This window comes from Mustela nigripes, chromosome 2 (assembly GCF_022355385.1).
Source record: "Mustela nigripes isolate SB6536 chromosome 2, MUSNIG.SB6536, whole genome shotgun sequence".
In the NCBI taxonomy this organism is placed as follows: Eukaryota; Metazoa; Chordata; class Mammalia; order Carnivora; family Mustelidae; genus Mustela; species Mustela nigripes.
Genome location: NC_081558.1, coordinates 19,947,065 through 19,974,494, shown reverse-complemented (window position 1 = coordinate 19,974,494; position 27,430 = coordinate 19,947,065). Strand labels below are relative to the sequence as shown.

The window sequence follows — 27,430 nt, the reverse complement described above, 5'->3', positions numbered from 1 at the left end:
CCAAATGAAATCTGGCAGCTTCTGAAAATAGCTCAGCGCTGCAGCAGGCTCTCTGCCCGCCCTTCAGCAGGCTGGCATGCAGCTGGGGGTGGCCACTGTGGGCAGAGGCTGGCGCACGCGGGGCCCAGGGGTGGGTGTCACACACACAGGGCATTGGGCGCCCCGTAGCTGGTGGCATGAGGCAGCTGCCATTCCTCTGCTCCTCTGACCTTTCCACTCCTGGTGGGGCCACAGTGGCCCTGGAGTCAGCCTGGCATGTTTACTATGACCAAAGTGGGGGAGACCACAAGTAGGTGTGACCAGCTGCCCTTGGGCCACTTTTGTCCACTCATGTAGACAGAAAAACCCAGGAACCAGGAAGAAATGCCAAAATGATATTTATTACTATCTAGATGTAAAACCCAGCAGTGTTTTCCTATCTGACGTGGGCTGGGGTTTCCCAGCCAGTGAGAGACAGGTCAGGAACCAGGCTGGGTGTCAGGCACTTGTCAGGCCCATTATCAGGTACCAAGAACCCTAACGCATGGGCAGCATGGGACTGGGTAAGCCCAAACCAACAAGGAAGGGGTCCTCTCTGTTCCCACTCAGGCTGAAGCCAGGACCCAGGACCAGATCGTCTAAGCATCACTCAGCAGCCCTCCACTGCCTCGGGTCTGACCCAGAGTACAGAAAGAGACGCCTGATTAATGGAGAGCCCCTGGGTCCTGCCCCCAGCCATCCACTCTCACAAAAGTACCCGAGGACGTAGCCCCTACAGTCAACCAGGACAAGGCAGAGGGCAAACCATCACAGATAAGCTTTCCTGCCTGGGAACCAGTGAGTGGGTAGGGACAGGAGAACCGTACTGGCTTTCGTCACAGTGACATTTTCCAAAGTAGAAGAGGGTTAAAAATGCCTCCCCCCTCCCCTGAGATGAGAGGCCACTCTTTGGGTAAAGGGTAGTAACAGGATCACTAGGCCCAGGGACTCTGCAGGGAGGGCGCTCCAGGGACCCCGGGGGATGAGGTTGCAGCAAGATAGGGCTGGACCACCCAGTGAGGCAGGGAGACTGGCCCTGCAGCCTCCCTCAGGAGACCAAAAGTAGGAAGACTGAGAGGATTGAGCAGTGTGAGGGAGACTAGCCTCCCCAAGGCCACAGAGGCAGACCCTCAGTTGCCCTTTCTCCCTCCCTTGCTCTCAATCAGCATTCACAGACAACAAGTCTGTCCCTGGTCACCATGGCAACCAATGGCCAGATGGCTTTCCCAAGGTCTGGCCCATCTGCCCAGCTGACAGTGGGGTGTCTCCAAGGGTGGAGGGAAGCCCGCCACCACGGCCACCACTGCCATGGCCTAGAAGTCTAAAGCCATGCCCCAGTGAGCCCAACAGAGCCACATATTCCTTGGGCCACTCCGACCACAGGCGCTGCCACTGAAGCAGATGGTTCCCTAACTCCCAGGCTCTGGGCCCCCTCCAAGGAGGTTTGGAGTCACGGGCCTCTGTCCTGAAGTTCTAAGTGACAAATTAAAACACAGTAAAATGATCCTTTTGTTTAAAAAAAAAAAAAAAATGACCCTGGGCCCTCTGGGTCAGGGCCTCAGCACGCTTGGTCTGGGCCCCAGGCTGAGAGGGCAGCTCCTCCCGGGCCCTCATGGGAGGCCCCGTGGGCTACTGGTTGTTGCAGCCCTGTGAGGCAGAGGAGCCCCCCGCCTGCTTCTTCCTCCGCTTGTTGAGCAGCCTGTTGTTAGAGGTCTTCAGGTCCTTGATCTGCACCTGGTCGTAGTCCACTCGCATGGTTGCCAGGGCGCTGGTCATCTCTTCCTGGTGACATATGTCCGTGGAGGTCAGGATGGACTGGCCTCAGGAGCCATCGCCCACCTGCCTCCAGCCCCTTACTCATGTCCACGAGGGCAACGACAGCCTCTGTTGCCTGAGCCATCCCCTTGTGTCACCTAACCCACACTATGGTCCTTTGCAATAGACACTGAACTTACCCACCGAGGCACAGAGAGTACAGTGACTCCCTGCAACCACACCAGCATAAGGAGGACAGGGACCTGGACCAATGTCACCTGCTAAGAACCACAGGCCCGCAGGGGAATACCCTCTCGTGGCACACCCAGGGCACTGAAGCCCAAAGATTGTGCCCAGGGTGCCCTGGGGCTCTGAACTGCTGCCCCAGGCTCAAACCAGGCTGACCACCCTCCCAAATGTAGATTGTAAGGGGGCTATAGCCAAAACCCCTTCCTTCACTGAGCACCACACCCCAAGTCCCAGTGAGCCAGGAGCACCCCGTAGCCCTGTGCTCTGAGTGCCCCAGCTGGATCCCTGGGCAGTCAGTGACACCTCAGGTCTGGCCCCGGGAAGGGGCTGATGACCCAGGCTCTCAGCAGCCACCACCCTCGAGTCCCTTTTCCCAAAACCCTGGGAGACTGAGACAATATCCACCCACCTTGACCTCATCCCAGTGGTCTCTATCCTCCTGCAGCACACGGGCGGTATGGAGGGGGGTCTGTGGCACCACCATCGATTGCTGGAAGGAGCCCCAAATCCATGGATCAGAACAGGCACCTGGGGCGGCACTGGCTCCCCACCCCCACCCCCTCTCTCCTGGTCTCAGATATGGGAAGCAAGTCTCAGGGTGGTGAAGGAGCCCCACTGGAGCAGGGGCAAAGCCAGGCTCTCAGCGGGGTCCTGCAGCACATCTGTGGCCTGCCCCAGAGCCCCTGGAGCCATAACCCCCCTGCCCACAGCCCCCCTCCAGCTTGCCACACTGCCCGCCACAGGACAAGGAGGCACTTACGTTGATCCAGGGATGGTTCATGAACTGTGTGATGGTCAACCGCTCGGTGGGGTCTGTCTTCAGCAGGAGGCGGATCAGCTGCTTCGCTGGGGAAGAGAGGGAGTGTAGGGCGGTTGCAGAGCTCCTCAGAGCCAGTCGCCCCAGTTCTGCCCAGGCTCCCGAATTCCTAACCCATAGAAAAAGTGAGCTAATAACTGTTTATTGTTTTAAGTCACCATGAATTGGGGCAACTCATTAAGCAGCCATAGAGAATGGATACAGGGCAAATTTGTCTGTGCTCCCCAAAGGGAAAATATTAATAAGGGAGAGGAGTCAGAGAAAGTTTTGAGGAGGCAAGTTTTGAGCCCATTTAGCAGATACAGAAACTGAGGCTCAAGAAGAGAGGAGTCAGAGAACGTTTTGAGGAGGCAAGTTTTTAGCTCATTTAGCAGGTACAGAAACTGAGGCTCAGGGTCACACAGCTGGAATACGGGAGGTGGGATGTCACACACCCAGGATTTGAAAACGGGCTGCTTTGACACCAACATGGTATCTCCCAGAATGAAGGCTAATGGGGTCTGGTGGAGAAAGTTGGGGAAGAGAGTTTCACTCACCATCTTCAGAAACCTCCGACCACTCAGGATTGGGGAAGCCGTACTGGCCCAGGCGGATCCTCCTCTTCATCCCTGGGGAGATGGCCTGGCCCGTGTTGGAGTAGAAAGGCGGGAAGCCACATAGGCTGGGAGAGAGTGGAGGTCATTCGGCATAGGTATGAGGGCATCAGCGGGGTGAACCCATTCTCCCCAAATCCCTGACTGGGAAGAGAGGCAACCACCAAGGTAGTCACCTTGGCCAGAAGACCAGCCCTCTGGACTCTGGGCTCCTCCTAGGTCTGCCATCTGCCCTTGGCAAGGAGAGACCTTGAGGCCACCTGAAGGAGGGGTGTCCCCTGACCAGAGGGGAAGGGCAGCCTGTGTGAAGAATGACCCACTCAAGCCCCTCACAAGGGTTGGGGGAGGGTCAGAAGTGGTACTGAGGGTCCCAGGGGATGGGTGGTACTCACAGGATGTACATGATGACGCCCAGGGACCACATGTCACACGACTTGTCATACTTCTCTGGACCCAAGACCTCAGGAGCTACCAGAGCAGAGGACACAAGAGTGTGCTCAGCGCCAAGGGTCTTGGAGCCCAGACAGGAGCCTGAAGCCTGAGCAAGGTGGGGAGCAGGTGCCTGGGTTTGGGGGTGGGGCAAAGCAGACTGGTGTCTGGCACCTTCTGGGAAGGCAGCATGTGTGTGAAGTTGGGGGAGGAAAAAAAGCTTACAAAAAAAAAATAAAATAAACCTGCTTTTAGGCTGGGCTATAACGAATGATAGCCTCCTAGCTTCTTTGGGTCAATATTGGCCTTGGTGAGGGAGGAAACAGAGAGAAGGCCAATCTGGGATTAGGTGGGATCCTGCCACAGGCAAGAGGGCCTCTGCCCCAGCGGCCCTGTGTCCCTTGTCTCCCTGAAGGTACAGCCTAGGCGACATGCAAGGACAGGCCAGGGGCAAGGCTCCGGTTTTTACTTCCAACGTGGCTACCATCCCACGGGGCCTTGTTCTTCCCACCTGTGCGATGAGATGGGTAGGCCAGAAGATTTCTAAGCCAAAATACTGCAAAACACATGCTGGCCAACAAGATACCATTTCAGCTGTCTTGGGGCTCCCCACTCCTTAAGCAGCTCTCTTAGAAGGCACTCCCTGAGGGGAAAGAGCCCTCTGTAATGGGAGTCATCCCCTCTCTCGGGTAAGGAGTACCTTCAGCAGGGGCATTTCTAGATCTGGGCTGCCCACTCACAAGGGAGCAGGGAGCTTCTCCAAGGAAGTCTGAGTAGATGACACCCCTAAGTCCAATCCTTGCCCTGGCCTAAGGGACCCTCTCCCTTGAGACAAGGGGCTGGTGCCTTGTATCCTTCCAATGTAATCGGAAAGTCCTGCCTACTTTCTGAATATGAATCCCAGAAAGATAAAAACTGGAGAAAAACAACCACGGTTGGGCTCCGTCCCAAGCTGATGGCAGCCTTTTATCACATATATATTTAGAGCTACTGTGATGTCATTCAGCTCACAGGCCACAGCAAGAATTTTCCTGGATCTATTTTCAAAAGCAGAAGCTGAAGTTTGGGAGAATATTTTTGCAGCCTCCGGCCCCCCACGTCACCGCCTCCACGAAGACAGGATTCTTCCCTCCCTCCTTACTCGGCTTTAACCCTTTGGCTTCTGCAACCCCCGGGGCTGCCCCACTCCACAGCAGGGTCTGATAACGACAGGAACGTACAAACCACATCCCAAGGACTCACCCACGTAATAGGGAGTATAGCAGGGTGTCTGCAGGGCATTTTGGGTGGTCTCTTTGGCAAAGCCAAAGTCGGTGAGCTTGAGTACTGCATCTTTCTCCTTGGATGTGTAGAGCAGGTTTTCAGGCTGGGCCAGGAAGATAAAGCATGGGTCTGGAGTTAGGCGCCAGGTGTGGGTAGGGACCCTAGAGGACCTTCAGGCAGACTTCCTTCACCTCAATCAATTCAGGAGGAGCCAGCTCCATCTCATGAAAAAGACCCGGGCCTTGGTCTCCAACAGTGTGGGTCAAATATGGAAAAGACCAAAGTGACTGGGACGTGTTTACTCCTTTCACAGAAGGGGAACAGAGGCAAGTGTTCAGCCAAAGCTGTGAAGAGCCAAGGGCCACAGACAGCCCAGGGGTAGGAACTTTGGAGCCTGAGTTGGTAATGTTTCCATGACATACCAAAATGAGGGTTCCGGGGCAAGGTAGGCTCTCATGTCCCCAAGCACTCATCTGTTACCCAATCTAGAACAAGCCAGCAGGGCGGCGTGCCTGAGGCTCTTGGGGAGAAGGCCCCCGCCTCAGGCCCCAGGAGCTGCACAGGGGCAGTTCTTCCTGGCTGCAGAGCAGAGAGAGGTCTGAGGTAAGAAGGTAGTGAGGAGGTCTGCATAGAGGAGGCAGCCCTAAAGCTGGTTCTTAATGAATGGGTAGGATCTAGGGCCATGGAGGAAAAGAGGGGACCCTCAAGCAGAGCTGGGGTAGAAGGACAGGGTTTTAAAATGAGTTCCAGTTTGGAGCCAATGAAAGCCCTTTCTCTGGTTCTATTTGAGATGCTCTGACCTTGGATTGGGATGAAAACAGGAAAGCACGTTTAGTCTCCACAAGGGAGTCACCTCTACAGAAGACTGTTCTCTCCTTGGGAAAAAAAGGAAGCCAGGGCCAAAATAAAGCAAAGGTTCAGAAGGTGAGTCTGTCATGGCTCTATGTGTATCTAGAATCAAAGGATAAGTGGGCTGGCAGTACTCAGCCAGAAGAGGAACCTGATGTTGCTACTGGTCCCCGAGCTCCTCTTGGCCCAGTCTCAGGATGAAACAGACCTCAGGGCAACGATATAGGCCTGGGGCAGAGGGCTCAGGACAAGCAGGGCTCACGACTCTACTCTGACAGTGGCTGGCACATGTCTGCATATGCATGTGGGGCTCTCATGGTTTGCATTTTGCCCATCTGATCCTGATGACCTCGAGGACCCTGGATAGGACATTTGGAGAGCTGAGCCTCCAGAACATGTCTGAAGCCCATCCACTGAAAGGGCAGGCAGGCCCAGGAACTGGGACTACCTCCACTTGTTCCTCTTTGTCTCCCAGCTAATGGCTTCTTTCCCTTCAAATGCTGGCATTGGAGACCCCTGGGTGGCTTAGTCAGTTCAGCATCTGACTCTCAGTTTCATCTCAGGTGGTGATCTTGGGCTCCTGGGCTGGCCCTACACTCAGCAGGGAGCTGGCTTCAAGGATTTCTCCCTCGGCCCCTCCCCTCACTCTCCCTCTCAAATAAACAAATCTTTAAAATAAAAAAATCCTTGCTGAAAGAATGAATGAATGAACACCAGTGTGGCACCTGTGCCACTTAGGCTAGATAACAATCTCTTTGAGACTTGTTTTCCTCATCTGTAAAATGGGTAACCGATTCCACAGGGTTATGAGAGGATTAAATAAGATGTTTGTCAGGGTCTACTGGCTTGAGGTAGGCACTCAGTTATCCTGAAGCCTATTGGGAGTACACAGTGTTTGAAAGATACAAGGAGACCCATCTGACTAGAGCAGGATGAGTATGCTGGAACCATGGAAGAAGTGGCTGAGGAGAGCAGTCTGGGCTCGGGGGAAAAGGCCTTGAATGATGATCAAAGAAACGTGCCTCCATCTGGGTGGGTGCTGGGAGTCATTGGGGGTTGTGCTCTCCCTTCTCTGGTCCCTGGACCAAGAGCCTCACCTTGACATCTCGGTGGGCAATGTTCTGGCTGTGCAAGAACTGGATGGCGGTGCCGATATCCCGCATGATCTCTGCAGCTTCTGCAGACACAGAGGAGGGGCGGTGGTACAAGGCAAAGGTTGGGCACCTGGGGTTTCCACCCATGTGGCTTCCGACCATGCCCCCAGAACAACACAAGATGGTGATAGCAGTCCAGCTACCCAGGACACCCACCCTCTACACCCCACCCCCATCATCCTAATTCCCTCTGGAGATGCCCCAACCCACCTGGACTTCTTTCCTCAGGCCTGGGCTATCTCTTCCCAGCTCAGGTGCTGGTTGGCACCTAGAGGCTTTGAAGCCTCCATCCCAAGGCCATGGACAGTTCATCTCTGACGATGTGTTACAAACTCATGGAACTCCTTGGACACTCTGTCCCACCCTCTCTTGTTTAGCAGGGGAGACTGACACATAAAGAGGAGCAGGGCCTTGCCCAGCATTGCACAGCAATGCTGTGCAGCCCGTCTCTGTCCGAATGCTCCACTGTCCTGCTGCATGCACGTACCTCTCTCAGTGAAGGCCTGGTCGCCACGCTCCTGAATCCGACTGAAGAGCTCACCACCTTCCATGCTAGAAGAGAAAGTGACTAGAAGCAGGGCCCCCTGAATCAGGTGTCAGCCTACCAATGCCCTCAATCATGGACCCAGAGCTTGGGCCTGCCTCCACCTGGCTGAGCCTAGAGCAGCCCAACCCTCGTCCAAGTCTCAGTTCCCTCAAGGAAGGGAGGAAATGTCAATCATCATCATTATCACTGCTTTCTGAACACCTACAGTGCTCTGTGACCCCGGCCTGGTCCCTTTACCTCTGTGCCCCCACTTCCTCTTTTGTAAAATGGGATTTATGGCACCAAAGTCACAGAGTTATGCAAACTGAGTAAGCAGGATGTGTGGAGCACTGAGAATGGAGTTGGGTACAGGGCGAGGACCACGCTAAAATCTTCCTCCACATTTCACATGACAGTTACAGAAACTCAGAGAGGTTAAGAGCTACCCCAAATCACACACAGCAAGTGGGTGGCAGAGCCAGGATCTGAACCCCAAATCTGACTCGAGAGTTGCTAACCTGTAGGATGAGGGGGCACTTAAAGGGAGATGGGGAGGAGCTCAAGGTCCAGACACAAGACCAAGCGTCTGAGGAAGGCTAGGGCTGAGCCACAGTGCTGTTGGGAAAGCCCGAGGTAGAAGAGGCCACTGGCTCCTGGATTACCCTGTGGTCTCCTGGGACCATGGGAGCCCAAACCCATGTAGGAAGGAGAAAGCAGAGGTGACTGTGTTTATCCTGCTCCTCCCACATCCCCCGTACCCACATACTCAGGCTTCCAGTTGCCTTCTCTGACTACTCTTCCTGCCCCTCTTCATAGAGTGAGATCACACCCATGGAGGCCATATTGGAGCCCCCCATAGTTCCCTTCCCACCCTGGTGGGAATAGCCTGCACCCGCCCCTCCATTACTCCTCAGGGGCTGGGGTGCCTCCGGGGGCTGCTATCTTAAGAGCAGAGAGGGGCCATAGAAGAATGGAGCCCAGGGGCCATGGGAGTACCGACGAGGCACTGAAGCAGGACGGGCCAGCGTACCACTCCATGACGATGAGGAGGCAGCGCTTGCTGCGATGCAAGTTCTCATATACGTCCAGGATCTGCACGATGTGAGGGCCGCCAGAGGCCTGCCAGTGGTGGTCCACCTCCTGCCGGGCCTTGGGGCTGTCATACAGGAGCTGAGGGCAGGTAGGCACAGAAAGTGTCAGGCACACAGCCCACCTCCCCAGCAGCCACCCAGAGAGTACCACTGCCCTCACTTTGCAGACTAGAATAGGGAAGCTCAGAGAGGCCTGTGACCTGCCGACGAGTCACCCAGTTTATGAAGGGCAGAATGAGGATTCAAATCCAGATCTCCCTGAGTTGTGGTCCAATGACCACAAGAAGGCCCCGGGAGGTGGCTGACAGCTTGGAAAGGCTCAGAGGCCGCTGAGAGGAGCCCTGCCTCTCTTCCTGAGGACTGCAAGCCAAGTGGCAGTTGATGGGCTTTGTAGACTCACATGTCTGATGTGAGACTCCAGGCCAGGGGTCACACATCCCCGGAACTGCCTTTTTCCAAGGGGATGGCAGAGTTGTAGACCCAAAGGTAGAGTCCAAGGGCAGGAGGGATCCTAGCTGAAGGAAAGGCCAGCCTGGTCTGGTGAGGACTGGGTTTGGGACTGAATCCCTCCAGTGACTCAGTGTGACCTACAGGCAAACATTCCCAGCTCCAAGCCTCAGCCCACAACTCTGTAAAATGGAGTCATAACGGAGTCATCCCCAGAGGATGCATCACGGCAAGGCCTGTAGTAGGTGGTGGACAACAGGATCCCTGTTCAGGTTAACTCAGCCCTAGGCTATGGCTGCCAGTCAGAAGGTCAGTCACCAGAAGTGGGCAAGGCCCTGGAGTGGTCCTGTTTGGAGGAGGTGTGGGGGAGGAGAAGTCAGCCTGCAGGGTGAGGTGATCCAGAAGGCGGAGAGCCCGACCAGCCATCCTCGCACACCGCTGCTCACCTGAGACCCTGCCCTGTTCATTTCCGAGTTGCTCAGGACTATGGACCAGGGTCAGAACTCAAGCCTCAGGCTCAGAACAGCTTTATCTCCCTCAGCACCCAGAGGACCCTGGGCCATCTCTGGCCTTGGTCTCCTCCTTTGTGGGATGGTTTCCCCTCTACCAGGGCCCTGGGTGGGGCAGACTCTGGGATCAAGCTCCCTAGGCAAAGGCAGACTGAGGCACAGAGGAAGGCAGGTTCTTGCACCTGCTGCTCCGTGGCTATTCTCCATCTCTAGAGCTGCTCACCTTGACCCTAGCCTGGGGTGCAAAAACGTAGGCAAGTCCCTCCACCAGGTTTGGGGTCCCTGCTCCATCAAGCGTTTCAGTTGGGGGTGCGCATAGAGGCTGCTGTGGACAGACTCCCCGCCTGGAAACCATGAGTCCCTTGCTCACGCTGCCTCTGCCTCCCGGAACATCCTCAGTTCCGTGCCCACACACCTCCCGAGCTCCAGCTTCTTGCTCACAGCGCTGGGGGTGGGGGCTCAGTCACCCCCACTCACCACGTCAGTTCAGCCCCACTGTGTTGAGGTGGCTCCAGCCAGGTGTAGCCCAGTCTCTAGCCACGGGACCCAAGATGCGCCACCCTCCCTACCCCCACTCTGTCTCCTCTGCACTCTTTCCTGCGTGGCCTCCCTGCCCCCAGCCTTCTCCTCCCCAGGCTGGCCTGACTTGACAGTGTCCTGTAGGGGTCTCCAGGTTGGCTCCTGGACTCCCTCCTCACTCTGCCCTGCTCCTGGTGTCTCACCCCTACTCCGAGGTCCTCTTTCTCCTCTGGTAAAATCCCAAGCACACAGCTGGAAACCTCCCAGTGGGGTCCCCAGCCCCACCTATTCCTGCCCCCACCCTTTAAATCCCCACCCCCGTTCCTCCAAATAACAGCCACCTTCTCCCCTGGCATTCAGACCTGCCTTCCTCTCACTGCCCGCTACCCTTGGCCCCCAACCCTTCCCATTCTGGTCAGAAGGACGTACTTGCTGACCCAAACAGCCCTCACTCTGCCTATGCCACATACACCCTTGCCCTTCTCCTTCTCCATCAGGTCAACTCCCTCTTTTTGAGGAACCTTCTGGGCTCAGTTCAGATGTCTCCTCCTCTGGAAAGACCTCCCAGCACCTTGCCCTAGGGTTTTTGCCTCTCTACCTCCCCCCAGGCTGAAAGCAGCTTTAGGGTAATCCAAGGAGGGCTGGCCGGCTCCTGAACAAAGGGTAAGAGGATGGGCGAGGTGCTAGAAGGAAGGTGTGGGAGGGAGAGGAGGAGGGGAGGGGACGGCCAAAGAGGGGCCCACAGGGCTCAGGGCCTGGGCCTGCATCCTGTGCTTTGCTGGGGTGGAGGAGCAGGGGGAGGCGCCCCGAGCTGGAGCTTCGGACTGCCTCCCACCCCACTCAGTCCATATTTAGGAACCCATTTCCCACACGGATTAAAATGGGCCTTTTCTGAGTGTCAAGGGCTTGAGAACATGCCTAGGGTTGGGGAGAAGGCTGCCCCCAGAAAACACAGTAAATGCCCCCACTGGCCTCTCTGCAGGGGAGATCACGGACGCCAGAGCCCAGGATCCGGCCCACCCAGGCCCAGCTGCCAACGAACCTCCTGGACTGTCCCTCGATCCCTCAGCTTGGCCCTGAGTGTGGCCCCAAACCTCCTTGAGCCTCAGTTTCCTCCTCTGCCTTCCCCATAGCCAGCGCTTCTCCTCTTCCAGGAGTCCCCCCAAAATCGCCTCCTCTCAGAAGCCCTCCCTGACTACCCTGCCAAAAGAGGACCTCAAGGATCCCTCAGTCTCCCTTCACCTTTTCTTCTTATAAATATGTATGTGTTGTTCATTGAGGTACTCTCCACACACAGTAAAATGCACAGGTCTCAAGAGCTCAACTCAGGAAGTTTTGACAGCTGCACCGCCCCCCATGAGCCACACCCCCACCAAGACAGAAACACTTCCAGCTTCCCAGCGAGCTCCCGCGTCATCGCCCTTTTTACCTCCCTCCTGTGCAGCTCACAACCTACAATTAGCTTGTTCCTTTGATAACTCTTTAAACAAACACATGCTTATAGATATTGCACTTTTCAACGTGCCTGACTCTGTTCTGAGTACTTTATAAATATTAGGAGCAAGGGCCTTCATTATTCCTGTTCCTTAGCTGAGAAATGGAGGTACAACTAGGGGAAGTAACTGGTCCCAGACCACACGTCTGGTTTCCCCAGCCAGGCCGGCACCAGGCTGCCTTGCCTCCCTTAGCAGACTGTGGGCCCACAAGGGCAAGGCCAGCCTGCCTGGTCATTCCTGGGTCACGGTAATGGGGTTCAGGGCCTGACACAGAGTACAGGGCCTGACACAGAGTACCGGCTCATGTAATGGTTCATGTTCATTTACAGAACAAATCTATGAAGTGGGGTTAAGAGGAAGAAACCCTCACAACCCATCATGAGGACAGAATAAGATTAAACTGAGGAAGACCCAGGAAGTTTCAACAATGAGAGACATGACAACCTGGCCAAATTTGCTCCCCACAGTGCCTTACCCACCCTCCCTGGTAAACCAGACTTTACCTCCTCTTCCAAGGAGCCCATCCTGACCACTCCGGCCCACAAGGCCATTGCTATAAATGGCAATTTGTTGGCTTCATTCATGCAGGGATGTGAGTCCACACAACCCTTCATAAAAGATATCCCCAAGCAAGAGCCTCATTTTCGCAGTCATGGAAATGAGCACAGGGCTAGGAGATAGGAGGCTCTGGTTCTACTCTGACTCTACGCATGAACTTTGGTGGTTCCTTTGCCTCTCTGGGCCTCTGTTTCCCTAAAGTTGAGCTACAGCGCTTGGGCTAGATTGAGAGAAAGGAAACGTCAGTCAGGGGCTCCTTGCAAAGCAACTACAGTGGACCCCTCCCCCACCACCGCCCCAGGGAGCAGCCCCTGAAGCTCCATGGACACATGTCTAAAGGCCTGAACCCAATGGGGGCCACCTGGTCCCCAGTCACAGTGGGGAAGAAAAGAAGATGGCGTAGGCTTCTGACCAGCCAGTTTGGCAGACCCCAGGCTTACCCCAGTCCATATCCCCTGGGCCCCCCAGGGGTCCACCAAAGCTGTGGGTCTGTGATGGCTCCTGGGCAGCTCCCCCAAGCACCCGGCAGGCACCCACACACTCATGAGGCAGAATCCTGACTTTCTCCTAAGGGTGGGGCTCCTGGCCATACTTGAGGTGTGGGCCCCACTGAAGTTAGATGAGCATCAGATCTGAGTTGACATTTCCTTGAACAAATGACACTGCTCTAGCCTCAGGCTTTGACGAAGTGGTTTCGACCTCTCCCTTCTCCCTATTCTCCTTTGCCAAATTCTCCAAGCTGCCCCCAGAGCCAACAGCCAAACGGCCGAGACCCCTGCCAACCCCACCAGACAGATGACCCCAGTGAAGGTTGAGGTGGAGAGACCTTGTGCCCCACCCACCCACCCAGCAGCCTCAGGTGGAATGGGAGCCTCAGGACTAGCCAGGCCCCCTCCTCACCCGCCCCCATGCTGCATCCTGTCCCAGCCAAGGACGGGCTTCCCATGTGGGTGGAGGAACTCCCGAGTTCAGGATCTGGGAAGCGAGAGCAACATTGGATTGGAAAACAATTTGCAGTTTACAAAACACACTCTCCCCTTATCTCATGGGAATGCTGGTGCCGCCCTGTGAGGCGAGCTGGGTGCGGCTGGCAACCCCAATTTACAGACTGAGAAAAGAGAGGTTCAGGAGGATGAAGTCACTGCCCGGGGGCCACCAGGCTGGAGTGTGGCAAGGCTGAACAGGGAGGAGAAGGGACTTTTGAGAGAGTGTCCAGACAACCCCTCCCTGAGGGGAAATGAGAGGAGGGGGAGGCACCAACCAAAACTACTGCTTATAGGCCTCGGGAAGCTTGCTCTGAAATGAATATGTGCATGGGTGCCAGTGCACAGGGGTGGGGGGTTGCACGAGAACATGGATACAGGAATGTATAGGGGTGTGTCCCTGGGGGGCACATGGGTATAGGGAGCATGGAGTAGGCGACATGCATGAAAGTAGGGCCGTGGGCATGTGTGTCTCCAGGCCCTGCAATAGTGACTCCGAACGCCCGGAGAGTGGGACCCATCCATCTGAAAATATTCATCCAATATTTTCTCTCCAATATTTTCCAATATTTTCTCTCTCTCTCTCTCTCTCTCTCTGAAGTGCCCACCAGAGTACTGGGCACGGAGAGACACCCAAGAAAGACTGGGGGTCTTGCTGTCACTACTCACCCTGTGACCACCTTGGCCAAGGACAGACCCCTCGATTCAGACCTCCTCTCCCATTGGGGCCCTGTCTTCCACATCACCTAACATGGCCCAGAGCTGTGAAAGTACTCTGTCTGCTCTCCTAGGGCATCAGATGGAACTGGGATGTCTGTAGCAGCTCTGTGAGGACACAACTTTGGGACAAGCCCCCAACACCCTACTTCAGTCCCAGAAAAACCCACCTACCCAGGCCCTTATACTCACCCACATATCTAGTGTCCACATCTAGCTAACCTCAGGGCCGGGCTCGTCTCAAGTAAAAAGTGTTCAGTCTCTCCACCTGTCTCACACACAGGAGCCCCCAGGCCGCCAGCCTGGACAGGCAGCCTCCCCTCACCCAACCTCCACACTCCCAGCCAATTAACCCACAGCCAGGGCTAAGCTGCTCTGTGGCCTCTGTGGGAACACCCACTCCTTCCGGGGGAAGAGAGCTGGCTTGCAATCTCTCCCACCAGTGAGGCACTAACAAATTAAGAAATACTAACTCCGGATTTCATGACAACCCACAGCCTGAGAGACATCATCCTTACAGCAGAGAGAACCTCCTGGAGACCAGACATCCGGATGCTCTTGCTGCCCAGTGTGCCACTCTAAGTCCCATTATTTCCACTGCTCTACTCATTGACAACAGGAGTTTAGGCATTTTATAATCCAAAAGTATGACTAAAACAAGAAACGTCCGATTCTCTTTAGAATACAGAGAAGGGTGCCTGGGTGGCTCAGTGGGTTAAGCCTCTGCCTTTGGCTCAGGTCATGTTCTCAGAGTCCTGGGATCGAGTCCCACATCAGGCTCTCTGCTAAGCAGAGAGCCTGCTTCCCTCTCTCTCTCTCTGCCTGCCTCTCTGCCTACTTGTGATCTCTCTCTGTCAAATAAACAAATAAAGTCTTTAAAAAAAAAATAGAATACAGAGAAAAATAAAGCATACCAGAAACCCATGTAAACTTGTAACTAATAACTGAGGACATCTTTTGATTCTGAGCTTCCTGAGAGTCTTGGCAAAGAAGGAAACCAGATAGACTCTGCTGCTTTTATCATTTCACGAAGAGAAGCACAGACATTCGTTGAACTTTTTCCACAACCAAATTCTTTTTTTTTTTAAGATTTTTTTTTATTTGAGAGGAAGAGTGAGAGAGAGAACACAAGCGGGGGAATGGTGGAGGGACAGGAAGTAGCAGGCTCCCCACTGAGCAAGGAGGCAGATGCAGGACTTGATCCCAGCACCCTGAGATCAATGACCTGAGCTGAAGGCAGACACTTAATCAGCCAAACACCCAGGTGCCCCTCAAGACCAAATGATTAAAGAGATTTAGCATCAGACCTTACATGAGGAAAAAGTATAACATTCTGACAACGTCTTCAATAACAATTTTGCAAGATACAGAAAGATTCACATGAACCCATGAATTCCTTCCTAAAGACTAAGGCTGGCACATGGCATTGCAGCCTGGCACACCTGCCTGGAGCTGGACAAAACCTCACCAGACCCTCTACTTTCTGGGGATTCCAGCTTTGTTCTGGGCCAGAGTACAGAGACAAGAGAGGGAGAAGGACCTAGGTATGTGCCCCCACAATACCTCCTCTCCCACTGGGGGGGGTCTTACCCCAGCTTCGAGCAAGGGCAGACCAGAACACTGAAGAATTGCATTTCTGGGCTATTCACCACATCACAGTCAATGCCAAACACTCGGGCAGCAGAACTGAATGGAATGGTATAGGGAAATACAGGTCTTAGACTCCCATTTTGTTCATTGTGGGGAAACCTCTATTCTCCACAGAGAGAGGTCCTGTAGAAGAAAAAGCACTCTGAACCTACCACACTCCCTCCTTGATGACAGCATTCAGCTCAGTCATGTCTAAGTTCCCTTCTGGCCCCCAGTGTTGATTATTTGGCATTATTTTTCCCATTAGACAAAGCCCTGATTTTATGAAAGACACAAACCACCGGAAAAGCTAAATTCATTTTATAGCTAGTTGCTGAGACCACGCCTGCCTTGTGCTGCTGGCACCAGTGACGGCTTCTAACACACTTTACCCTGGCCTCTGGCCGGCCCCCGATTCCCACGTGCCGCTCTGCCCACTCAGAGCAGAGGCCACAGCCTCAGGGATGTGGTGGGGGGGGCGCGGGGCAGGTACAGGTTGACCTCAAGTTCAGGATTCTTAGAAAGCCAGAGCCAGGCCCCCCTCCCCAAAGCGCCACCCCACCCGAGGACACCAGTGTTCCTTGGAGCGATGCTGGCAGTGTCAAGTCTAACTTTTTCACCACAGTTTCAAATTAGAGCCAAAGACATGTGCCACTGTTCTCACACAGACTCATTTCCCCAGCTTTCGTAGCTCATTAAAGGAGCTAATGGAACCAATTTCGCAGCTATGGATTAGTTGGCCTCGTGCCAGATCAGACCTCACTTCATTAAGTTCTGGCCATAGCCTGTCCTCTGGCTTGCCCTGTCCGTTTGCCTCTCCTCCTCCTCGGAGGCTAAGTTCCAGGGAGGTCAGCTCATGGGACACTACTGACCCCAACCACCCAGGCCCCAGCTGTATGCTCAGGGACCGATAGCAGCAGATCCGTTTTAGCCTCTCCTTCATGGCAGCTGTCCCCCCCCAGTGCTCGGCCAGTGGGGTGCTGGCCCTGGCATTTGACCACAGATGCCACCTCATTCGGTGTTCACCATATCCTGAGAAGAACCAGTGTCATCCTTTTAACTGCGGAGAAACTGTGACTCTCTGAGCCTCACTGGTCCCATCTGGAAAGTGGGAGCAGGGATAGTATGCAGTTTAAGTGACTTGCCCAAAGTTACACAGCTGGGCACTGAGAGTCGGGACTTGGCAGACAGCTGCTTTGCTCACAGAGCAAAAAGACAGGAAAGCCCAGCCAAGGGGGCCCAGGAAGAAGAAGAGCCCCCCAAAACCCCCTTCCAGGCCAAGGCCAGAGCACCTGATGGCAGGGGGTAGAGTATGGGAGGGAGGGTAAGACCGCTGATAGGCTTGGAGCCTCCCTGACCACCTCCCACCACAGTCCTGGGAGAGAGGATGGCGGAGGCTCCATGCCAGCTGTCTTCACAGTGAGCTCTGTCGACAGCAGATCCAACACATGTGTGGAAATTGTCAAGTCTCAGGAACACAAGACTCCTTCAATTTGCTAAATTTTGGTAGACTCAGTTTATGTTTCTCACCAGCCACCAACGACCTGGAAACAAAGGCAGAAGTGCCGGGTCTGGGGAGGGCTAGAGATGGGTGGGAGAGGGGCAGAATATTTCCAGAAAGAGGGAGCTGAGCTGGGCTCCAAGGCAGGGAGGGAGAGGGACAGCAGAAACATAAGTGCTAGTTGGGGCAAGCCCATGGGTCCCACTGACCCCGGCCAGAGACCATATACTATGAAGGACCAGCTTCATGTGGGCACAGGACTCTGGGTCAGACAGACCTGGACTTCCCTCTTCCACTTGCCTCTAGCTTTGGGCAGGCCATCAACCTCTCTGAGCCTCACTGGTCCGATCTGGAAAATGGGAGCAGTGACAGTAAGCATGTCCCCAGGTGGCCATGAGGATGAAATGAGAACACAGAGAGAACTCAGATTAGCACCACGCCAAGTACGTACAGAGTGGAAATGGGCCTTGAGGTTCACTTGGCTCCAGGATTCCCCTGGGTCTGCCCTGAGGTGGCCCCATACTCTTCACCTCCAGAAATGGGGCAATCCAGATGCAGCCTATGGGACCAAGGGGAAACAGACCCCTCGCAAACCAGCAGGTCGCAGGAAATGGTCTCAAACCCTGAGACACAGTACTGGACCTGGCTTTGTGAAAATGGACAAAGAATCAAGAGTCTACAGAGCCCAGTGAGGAAGGGACATTCCCTCCAGTGTGGTGAGGGTGAGATGGCTGATCTCCGGGGAGGGATCCTGGGGTGGGGTGGGTTGGGGGACCAAGGTTCCCTGGGGACCCAAGCCAGGGAACTAGCTCAGCTCTCAGCTTGGCAGACTAGAAGAGGGGCACAACTCGACTCTCTCAGGCAGCAGCCGCCTTTATCCCCCTCAGCTGCCCCAAGCATCCTTTTGAGCAACAGCCCTTTCTGCAAAGTGTGTGGTGACTCCGGGTCAATCCCTTAACCTCCCTGAGCTCCGGCTCCCCATCTGTGGAAATGGGTGTGCAGTCTCCTCACACAAGGCAATGAGGACGGGAGGACAGGCAGATCTGGGACTGTCAGTATCTACTTCACAGGAGGGGAAAGAGGCACAGAAATAGCTGCAACATCCTCTGTCTCTCTCAGAAATTACACCCAGAGTAAGTGGCAGGACCAGAACTCCCTTTGCCTGAGGCAGGTACCAAATCCCAGCACTCCACTCAGACCTTCTGAGAGGGCTGTTTGAGGAGAGGCCACTCAGGGGCTTGTGAGGGTCCAGGTTCTATTATCCTCCTTTAAACTTTGTAGAGGAAAAAAGCATTTTTCTGTCAAAATCAGCTACATTATCGGTGAAACATTACCCTGGTTCTATTTCTCCTATGACAGTGTAAAAATAGGACATTTTCACCCTAAGACTAGAAAATTTCAGCAAACGCAAGTGTTTTATTCTCATCTCAGAAGCAATGTCCCTTTAATGGTCCCTTCTGGCGAAGACACCCCCACCTCAGCCACAGTCTGTGCCCCCAAATGGCCAGTTGTGCCACAGGGATGCCCACATAGCCAGTGGGGCTACAGAGGGTAGTGGCCACCTTCCCTAAGCAGAGGGTGACTAGGGCAAGTGAGGCCATGCCCAGGGGACCCCTGCTGAGGCACCCAGCAGGCCATGCCCCTGGCTGGCCGTAGTAATAGGAGAGCCAACACCCTCTAGTCCCTGTCCCCCTGGAGCAGGTGTCACGAGGATAACAAAGGAATAGATGTGTGTATTGGGGTGGGGAGAGGGGAGACAGACTGGACTATTCCTGGAGGCATAGTACAGAGACCCTAGGAAACCTTCTGACTCCACACCCCCACTCCCCAGACCTGCTCTTTCTGAAGCCAACATCCTATCTGCTGGCATCTCTCCCATTTCCCTGGGCTCCATCCATGTCCCTGCAGCTCCCCACACAGGCTTGAGTGAGCACAAGCAGCCACGGCCTAACTCAGGCTCCTCCCAGAGGGGCTTCCAACCTCCACAGGCCCCCAGCTGCTCTCCCTTTCTTGCTCCTCTTCTGCTTGAGGACTCTGAGGGTTCCAACTCCTGGGAAAACTTCTTGGTCTTGGATTATGCCATGGAGCCATAGCCATGAAGAAGGGGAAGTCCTCCTCGGAGAGACCAGGGTAGTGGCCTGGCCACACTGAGGGATGCTCCTGCCACAGGAACAGGCAATGGTGACCCATCCCCATTCTCTCAGTCCTTCCTCAGGTAAAGATGCGCCCTGGTATAGGCTCAGCCTGACGAAAGGTTTTGACTGGGCAATGGAGTACAGGGGAAAGGGGTCTTCCAACCTAAGTCCTAACCCCAGAGCTCCTGTCCGTAGCAGAACACAGACCTTGCTGGTGGAGTCTCACAACTGACTGTCCCTCTGGCGACACCAGTTACCAGCCAGCTTCGGAGAGGCATCTTGGGGCCCCCTCTAGCCACTCTCCACATTGCCTATCTACTTGCACCCCTACTTACCTCTCTGGCAATGCCCACAATTGGCACCCAGCAGAGTGCCCAGCCCCTAATCTTACAGATGGGGAGACTGTGGCCTGGGAGGGAGGTCTGGCATCCCAGGGATGGCTGAGAGCCACAACTTGACTGTCACACAGACCAGACAGGCTGTTCTGAGGCGTATCTGTGCCTTCCGGAATCTCAGTGTCCTCATCCGTGACCGGAGGGTGATACAACCCATTCTTAAATTTTTCTGTGTCTGGGTTCAGCGTAGGGGAAGCACTCAAGCGATAAGTGGGTGCTCTTATCCCCACCCCCACACTCAAGTTCTGCCCCAAGTGCCACTGCTGCCAGATAGTGTGGAGGCTACCAGCCTGTCCCTCTGCCACACCCTGAGAAGGGAGCTTGTTTGTGTTGGGGGAGCATCTACAGAGCAAGTTGTGTGTCCCTTGTTGGAGGCTGAACCCTCAGAAATGGAGCGATGAGTGTGGCATCCAGAGAATCCAGGCCCTGGCCCATCACACCCCCGAAAATAGCCTTGAGTGTCCCAGGTCACGAGGTCAGGTGCAGAGTGCGGGCTAGAGAGTCAGGTGCTCTGGAGGGCTCGTCCCAGCCTGTGCAAGGAAGCTCACATGCAATATTGTCCCCTAGAGCAGAGGGAGGTTGTACCTCATGTTCAAGGCCTCAGTCCCTCCACAGGTTTCTCCCACTGGCTCTGACCCCAGCCCCTTCTCTCCTCAGCCTCAGTCTCAGCCAGAGAAACCTCGGGAGTCACAATGCTCCTGACCTCACACTGTCGTCCTGAGCAAGAGTCTCAGACCACTGAGCCATAAAAGGAGACCCAACAGCGGAGGCCGCCACTGAAGCTGACTTCCTACACTCCACAGGGGACTCCTCGGGTTACAAGCTTGGCCCAAATGTTCCTGACTCCACCGCATTGGCTGCCAAGGCTACCGGCACCTGGTCAAGGCCAGCAGCAGGAGGGGACACTGTGAGTGGCATGGGTACAGCCAGAAGCTCCTCCTTTCTGTCCGACGCCTACCCTACCCTGTCTGGGGAGACTGTCAGGGTGACTCGCATGAATCCCCAGCACCTGACTAGCCTCCATCTGTCTGCTGTCTGCCCTTGGCCTGTGGGCTGCAGAGAAGAGGCCCATTAAGCTTGAAACTCTTAAGACAGAAAGTAACAAGGCCAGAGAGGGGAGGAACTAAGTGACAGCAAAGGAAACAGAGAGGGGAAAGAAGAAATGAGAGCGACAAGGAGCTAAGAAGAATAGAAAGCGTCACAAAGAGAAAGCAGCAAGGACAAAAGCCCTAGCCTAAAGGAAAAGGCAATTCTAACACCAAAACTGCAAGAAAACTCAAAATCAATATTCTCAGTGTCTCTGGCCTGTCCAGTGCTGAAAAGGCCTCCTGAGGCTCCTTGTTCCCCCAAACAGCAGCCTCTTCTTATTCTCCTGCTCTAAGCAAAACCCCCATGGTTCCCAGCAATAGGATTTTATTCACGATTATGCAGGGCCTAATCTACTTAGTTCCAAAAGGGTGGGAGGGTAGGGAGGAGTTCAGGACCCAAAATTCTTTTCACACTATTCTTTCTCACCCCACAAGGGGCTGGCTTCCCCAAGTGCACAAGAGCCCAAGGGAATCCTCAGAAAGGTCATTAACGTGCCACCAAAAAAAAAAAAAAAAAAAAAAAAAAAATGCACTCAGACAGCCTCTCATGTGGAAACACAAAAGATCTCGTGCAGACAGAACAAGGCATAACAGAACCAAAATTCTCCTGGAAGAAACACAAGAGCCCGTGGGAGACGTGTTCTTCTGCCCCGAGAGCAACAAACCCACATATGTTGCGGGGGGACACACTCTTACCAAACCTAGGGATGGTCATTGTCTTCGACTCTTGCCTGGTGACCATCACCTTTGGACACCTGGCAGCCAGTCACCAGGCTGGAACCAAAGGAGGTGAGCGGACCACAAAGCTGACACTCCACCTACTGCCCTCTCCCAGGAGTATCCCATGATGATATCCCAAGGAGGCCCTTGGAGAAAAAGATGAGGGATCCAAGTAGGGAGATAAATGGCTTCCCTGAGATGTAACAGACCTCAGCAGAGACATAACAGACCTCTGTTGTCAACAGAAACCAGGTCCTTCACACACGACCTGAACTAAAGCACAGCGCAGGAGACCGAGAAGCCTCTAGAGGACCCTGAACAACAGTGCTCCAAGAGGGTTCTGGCGACATTAGGAAAGCAAGTTTCGGGAGAAGGAAGGAGGATTTCTGCCCGCTTAGTGAGGCAGGACACCCAAGACAGACAGAGGTCCCTGGGGGTGCAGTATGAACAGGAGTTGAGGGAGAATGAGAGGGGGAATCGCTGACATTTTTTTCAAGGCCCTGTATAAAGGCCTCTTCTTCCACATAGTCCCTCTATGGCTCCCAGTGTCTGCCAGGGCCTGGCCGCCTACCCCACTGAGATGCACTGCGTCTGACCAGGACCCTCGGCTGGAAGTAGGGAAGCAGAACTCCACATCAGGCGCCAAGCGGTCCACACCAGGCATGCCCTCACACAGACCCTATGCCCTCCTCTGTCATCCACATCCTTCTCAGACCAGAGGCCTGGATTAAAGCTGGCAGTCTCTTCCAGGAAGTCTCCCCTGGGTGGCCCAGCCCAGACACGGTTTCTTCTCGCCCACTCACCAACCTCACTTCCTGCCTGTGGCAGTCTGGACGCTGCTGGGCTGGGCTTGTCTGAGACTCACAAGGAACTCGAGAGGAACCACACAACCTCTCTGAGACAGCCCCACAGCCATCATGTCCCTTGCATGCTGGCCTTTGGGACCGTGTGTCCACTCATGGGCAGAGCCTGCACAGCGAGGAGAGCTGAGCAGAGAAAGAGATATGAGCAGCGCCACTCGGGCTCCCAGCGGAGCCATGCAGGAGGACACCAGGACCCATCCAGGGGTCCTCGTCTTAGAGACCCTCCTCTGTCCCCATAAACTAGCATAAGGCATGGGGTGACTTAAATACAAGGACTGTGGCATCAGATGCCTAGGTGCCCATCACAGCCCCACCACTCTTCAGCTGTGCATGGTGGGCAAGTCGCTGACCTTACTGAATGTCAGTGACAATAACCACAAAATGGGAATGACAGGAATTAGGTAAGAGAAAACGGATCATGCACTGGGAACGGGGCCTGCCGGACAGAACAGTCTGGAAAACTATTAGCCGTCTATGAGAATATCAGAATCCAGGGGTGCCTGGGTGGCTCAGTGGGTTGGGGCCTCTGCCTTTGGCTCGGGTCATGATCTCAGGGTCCTGTCATTGAACCCCGCATCGGGCTCTCTGCTCAGCAGGGAGCCTGCTTCCTCCTCTCTCTCTGCCTGCTTCTCTGCCTATTTGTGATCTCTGTCTGCCAAATAAATAAATAAAATCTTTAAATATATATATATATGTATATATATATATATATATATATACATATATATATATATATATATATATACATATATATATATATATCAGAATCCACAGCAGCAAGGCCTGAAGCCTGGAGAGATGGCATCAGCTCCTGGAGAGGTTGGGAAGATTCTGGCCCTCCCAGCAGAGGGGATCCCGAGCAGAGGTGCAGGCTCCAAGCACAGCTTCTAAACCTGCGAGCAAGGCCAGCTGGGCAGGTATGAAGTAGCTCAAAACAACCAATCTCTGCCCCCAAACTCCGCTACTGGCATTCTTTAGGGCTTGATGCCCTTCCTAGGATCTTTGTTTAAACAGCCAATGGCCCACCCCGGACAGTTCAGCAGGTTCCAGCAGCATGGAAGCCCACAAGCTCCCCCAATTCTTTCCTTCCAGAAGAGGGACGGCCCAGGGAGGAGGCTGGGTACACTGAAACCCCTCCTGGGGGTACTCCATCAGACAGGGTTGGCAGGGCTGCCCACCCTACCACGCGCTTCCCAAGTTGTTGACTCGGTAACAGATGGCCCTGCCCAGGCTGATCTGACCAGTCTGGAGATGGCAGGTGAGGGGGTGGCAGCTGCCAAATGAGAAAGTACCTGGCCTGCCTGGCAGCCCCACCTGGCCTCCACTCTGGCTCACCAGCGCCAGCTTTGGCAGGCAAGCTGCACCCATGGAGCCCTGGGGCAGCTCCCCAGCCTGGGCTCCAGCACCCCACCACTCCACTCCATCTGATGAAGAAGAGAAGAGGAAGACATGGGGAGCCTCAGGGGCCTCCGACATACTCCAGTGGTCAGAGAGGAGGGCCCCGAGCCCCAGAGTCCGGAGAGCAGGGGCGGGAAAGAAGACTCCACTTTCCCCACGTGCAGAACCCTCTCTGTCCTCTCAGAACCTCTTATTGTTTTCTAATTTATTTTATTTACTTATTTTTTATTTATTTATTTAATTTTTTTTATTGTTATTTATCTAAGTGCCACAGTCACTCCTGCCTGCTGTGTGGGAGAGGACCCCAAGTGGGCTGGTCAGGAAGTCAGGAGGGGAGGAAATCTGGCCTCTGCTACAGTCTGTCATCCCAGTCAAGCTACATGGTTTCCGACCACTGACTCCCAGTCACAGTTTTCATACACATGATAAGGACTGAGGGATTGTGTCTCAGATGTGGTGGGGTGACTCATGGGGGACAGATATACAGGGCTGTACCCAGCTAGGAGTGAAACTGAGGAGTACCAGCTCATCAGTCAGGCCTAGGAGGGGGCACAAAATGTCAGTAGGAAGCAGCCTCCTGCCCCCCCATACCTGGCAGACAGTCCCCTCTAGGTCCTGCCAAGGAGTCAGCAGCAAGTGCTCAGGGTGGAACGGAGGGTGGAATGACCGTACCAGCAGCAGAAGCTGGCCTTGGGAGGGAGACACTGGGTGAGAGCAAGGCCAAGATGGACCACGACAGTGGAAGGGGCTGAGGGGAAGAGGCCCAGCACCCCGGGAAGGAGCCTTTCCTCCAGGGCCCCTGGAGAACAGTAACAGCTACGGGGACACTGACCACAACTTTTCCTGTTTTAGGCGTGCCTGCTACATTCTGGACTTTGGGCTAAGCACTCTGCCATCTTGAGCAACAGGGCCAAGAGGACAGGCACTTGTCCTGTCCTGTACCACCTAGGCCTGTATCACCAAGAAGGGCAGAGATGGCAGGGGGCAGAAGCTAAGCAGAAAAATGCCACACTCCTCCTCCTCGAAGCTGAAGCCATCACTCACAGGACAGGTATGATGTTTCAGAAGTGGCGTTAGTGCCATCTTGGAAGATGGTAAAGACCTGCCAGATGGCAGAAACTTCCAAACTCACTCACTAGAGGGGGACTGGGGGCAAGTCAAGGAAGATGTTGGAGTGGGAGCCACATCTAATCTATGTCCTCCTAGAGGCCAGCTCCTGAAGGTCCCAAGGCAGTAGCCCCAGCCACACTCACCCATCAAGCCTAAAGGGGTATAGCAGGGAGATTTGTTCTAGGCCTGCCCTATTCCCAGTCTAGAACAGAGAAAGCACTGAGGTCCTAGATTCAAGAGGAGGTGTTTTAGAAACCGTTGCAGTCAGAAGTGTCCCCAAGTCACTTGTCAGACACAGCACCCATGGAGAAGGGCCTAGACCCAGCCCTGCTTAAAGCTGGTACTGTCTGGGTCCCAGATCTCTGGCCTCTCACTCCATCTCTGCCTGGTTCACAGCATCTGGAACACCACAGGGGCTGGTCAGAGCTCAGGCCTGGCTCACAGGGCCAAAGCCTTGGTAGTAAGAAGAGGTTCTCTGGCTCCAGTCAGCCCGTTGTCTATCCACCCAGACTGCCCCTGACCCACAGAGGTGAGAGTGGGCAGATGATGCTGAGTAAAAGGGTAGAGACTCACCCCCCGAGAAGAGCCAGTTTTCACCTGGAGGACTCAGAGTTAGTAGGGTTAGTAGGTAAAGAAGTCATATCTGAGACTCAGCCTCACCAGCCCAGCCCTGAGCCTCCTCCACCAGACCCATCCCATCAGCCCTAGTGCCCCTAGGAAAGACACAGGGAATTGGACCCAGGTCCCTGCTCAGATGCTTGCAGACACTATGACCTAAATAAGTCCTGTAACCTCTCCAGGCCTGCACCAGGCCCAGTACCAGTTACTCTACAGGCATCGTCTCCTCCCAAGTTCACATCAACTCCTTATCTTTTCCCCTGAACAGAGCCAGAAACCTGATTTCCGGAGTCCAGGACCTAGTGCAAGGTTATGGAGCTGGCAAACGCAGGCCAGAGATTAGAGCCACATCCACAGAACCCTGCACTCAGGCTCATAATTGCTATGTCTATAAAAGGAGAAGATCCTTTGCTGTGTTCTAACGTCCAGGAGCCACTTTCTTTGCCATGATCTACCCGTCCAGGTGGCCACTGGCACAAATTACAGTTGAGTCAGGTTCCCAGTGACCACAGATTCAGAGCATTCTGGGTAGGGGGTAGGTCCTCGGCCCAGATCTAAATGACTTAAGCCAGAACTATGTGGCTACATCAGCCACCCCCAGAACTCCCTGGATTCCCCTTGTATCAGAGAGCTCTTGGCCTCCAGGGAGCCTATGGTGTGACACAGATAGATGGCTGGCCCGCCCTCTGCCCAGGAACCAGGGTGAGTCAGGCTTGGAGCAGGACCTACCCTTTTCAAAATAGGGCCGGTGACTCAGCCGGAGCCCATCAGCAACCTCTTGCTCACAGGTGTGATGGGCCCTATCCCTGCCCACCAGAGAGCCCTGGGAGGCTCCCACCCATCACTCCAGCCGGGGCAGTCAGGGGCCACAAGAGAAAGCAGCACCACCCCAAGCCTCGGTGGGAACTCAGCCTTAGGCAGAAGGAAACTCAGTTGCATTCCAGTCAGAAGAGCTTCTCATGAAAAAAAAGAAGAGCTTCTCATGGAAGGAACAACCAAGCTGAGTGAGAGCTTCCCGCCTTTGGCCAGAACACATAGGCCCAGCCATAACCCCAGAGTCAGGAACCACTCCTTCCCTGTTTCCGGGTCCAACAGACTCTACCCCTACTGACTCCACCCCTTGCTTTCTGAGACACCCGGAGCTTAGCTAGGCTAAGCCTTGTTTTCCCTGTCTGTAAAGCAAGGAGGACCAGGAGCCTGACTTCACAGGGGAGTGTGAGAATGAAAGGAGAGACTGATCGATCATACGGTGCACCCACAAGCCTCTGCTGTTGGGCCTCCCAGGTCGCCCACGGAGCAATGAGGGGTCACTGACCTTCAGGGCACACTTCTGCCCAGTGCGCCTGTGGAAGCACTCCAGCACCTTGCCGTTCACACCCAGGCCCAGCACCTGCTTGGACAACTGGTAGTCATCGGTCACCGCATACTTCTTGGGCTCCCGCCGCCCCCCGACGGCAGGAGCGCTGGCCGAGCCAGGTCCGCAGGGTGCACCTTGCGGGGGCACAGGACCCCCCTGCTCCTCTGCTGTCTCGCCATCCATGGCCCCCGGGGGGCGCTCACAGGCGACCCCAGCCTGGCGCGTCCAGGGCCACCTGGGGGAGAAGGGAAGAATGAGTTCCGCTCAGACTCCTCCAGTACACCCCAGCCGGAGTCCCTGATCCTGGCTGGGCTGCGGGCAGCAGACAGGGCTGGGAGTCGGAAGCGAACTGTCCGAGAGTATGGACTCGAGGCAGGGGGCGGTGGTCGCGCAACCAGGCACTAGCGAGTCCCGCCCGACACATGTCAAGAGGGGAAGGGTCTGGGCGCCAAGTGGCCGCGAGGGTCTGGGAGCGGAAGGTGGAGGGAGCCCTACGAGGGTGTACCTGGCGAGGCCGTCCCTGACAGCAGAGTACCTGGCTGCGCCGGCGAGGGACAAGGACCCCAGTCCCGGGAACCCGCGGCCGTGAGCTCCTAGAGCCGAGTCCCGCCGGGGACCGCCCACGTGACCGCTCCCCTGCCCC

At 54.9% G+C, this 27,430-nt stretch overlaps 1 protein-coding gene across 2 annotated transcripts; it reads right to left on the bottom strand.

The window, feature by feature from the left end:
- Positions 1–360: 360 nt before the first annotated feature.
- On the bottom strand, positions 361–27,430 carry MAPKAPK3 (MAPK activated protein kinase 3). Of its 2 annotated transcripts, none has more exons than XM_059389819.1 (11): positions 27,293–27,430; positions 26,746–27,022; positions 8,684–8,823; positions 7,615–7,679; positions 7,071–7,150; positions 5,104–5,227; positions 3,825–3,900; positions 3,376–3,500; positions 2,783–2,868; positions 2,432–2,512; positions 361–1,800 (listed from the first exon to the last, which is right to left on the bottom strand). In XM_059389819.1, the coding sequence occupies exons 2-11, from the start codon at positions 26,968–26,970 to the stop codon at positions 1,648–1,650; spliced, it is 1,155 nt and encodes a 384-aa protein (XP_059245802.1). In that variant the 5' UTR covers positions 26,971–27,022; positions 27,293–27,430; the 3' UTR covers positions 361–1,647. The 2 variants fall into 2 exon arrangements, with proteins under 2 accessions (XP_059245802.1, XP_059245803.1); XM_059389820.1 differs by having other exon boundaries at positions 27,323–27,430.

Bases quoted from the DNA above. Each gene is read 5' to 3' on its own strand.
- MAPKAPK3 (XM_059389819.1), bottom strand. From the start codon at position 26,970: ATGGATGGCGAGACAGCAGAGGAGCAGGGGGGTCCTGTGCCCCCGCAA. The intron at 8,824-26,745 runs GTCAGTGACCCC...ACCTGCCCTCAG, and splicing joins GGCAGAAGTGTGCCCTGAAG to CTCCTGTATGACAGCCCCAA. The intron at 1,801-2,431 runs GTGGGTGGATAT...ATATGTCACCAG, and splicing joins ACCACTGGGATGAGGTCAAG to GAAGAGATGACCAGCGCCCT.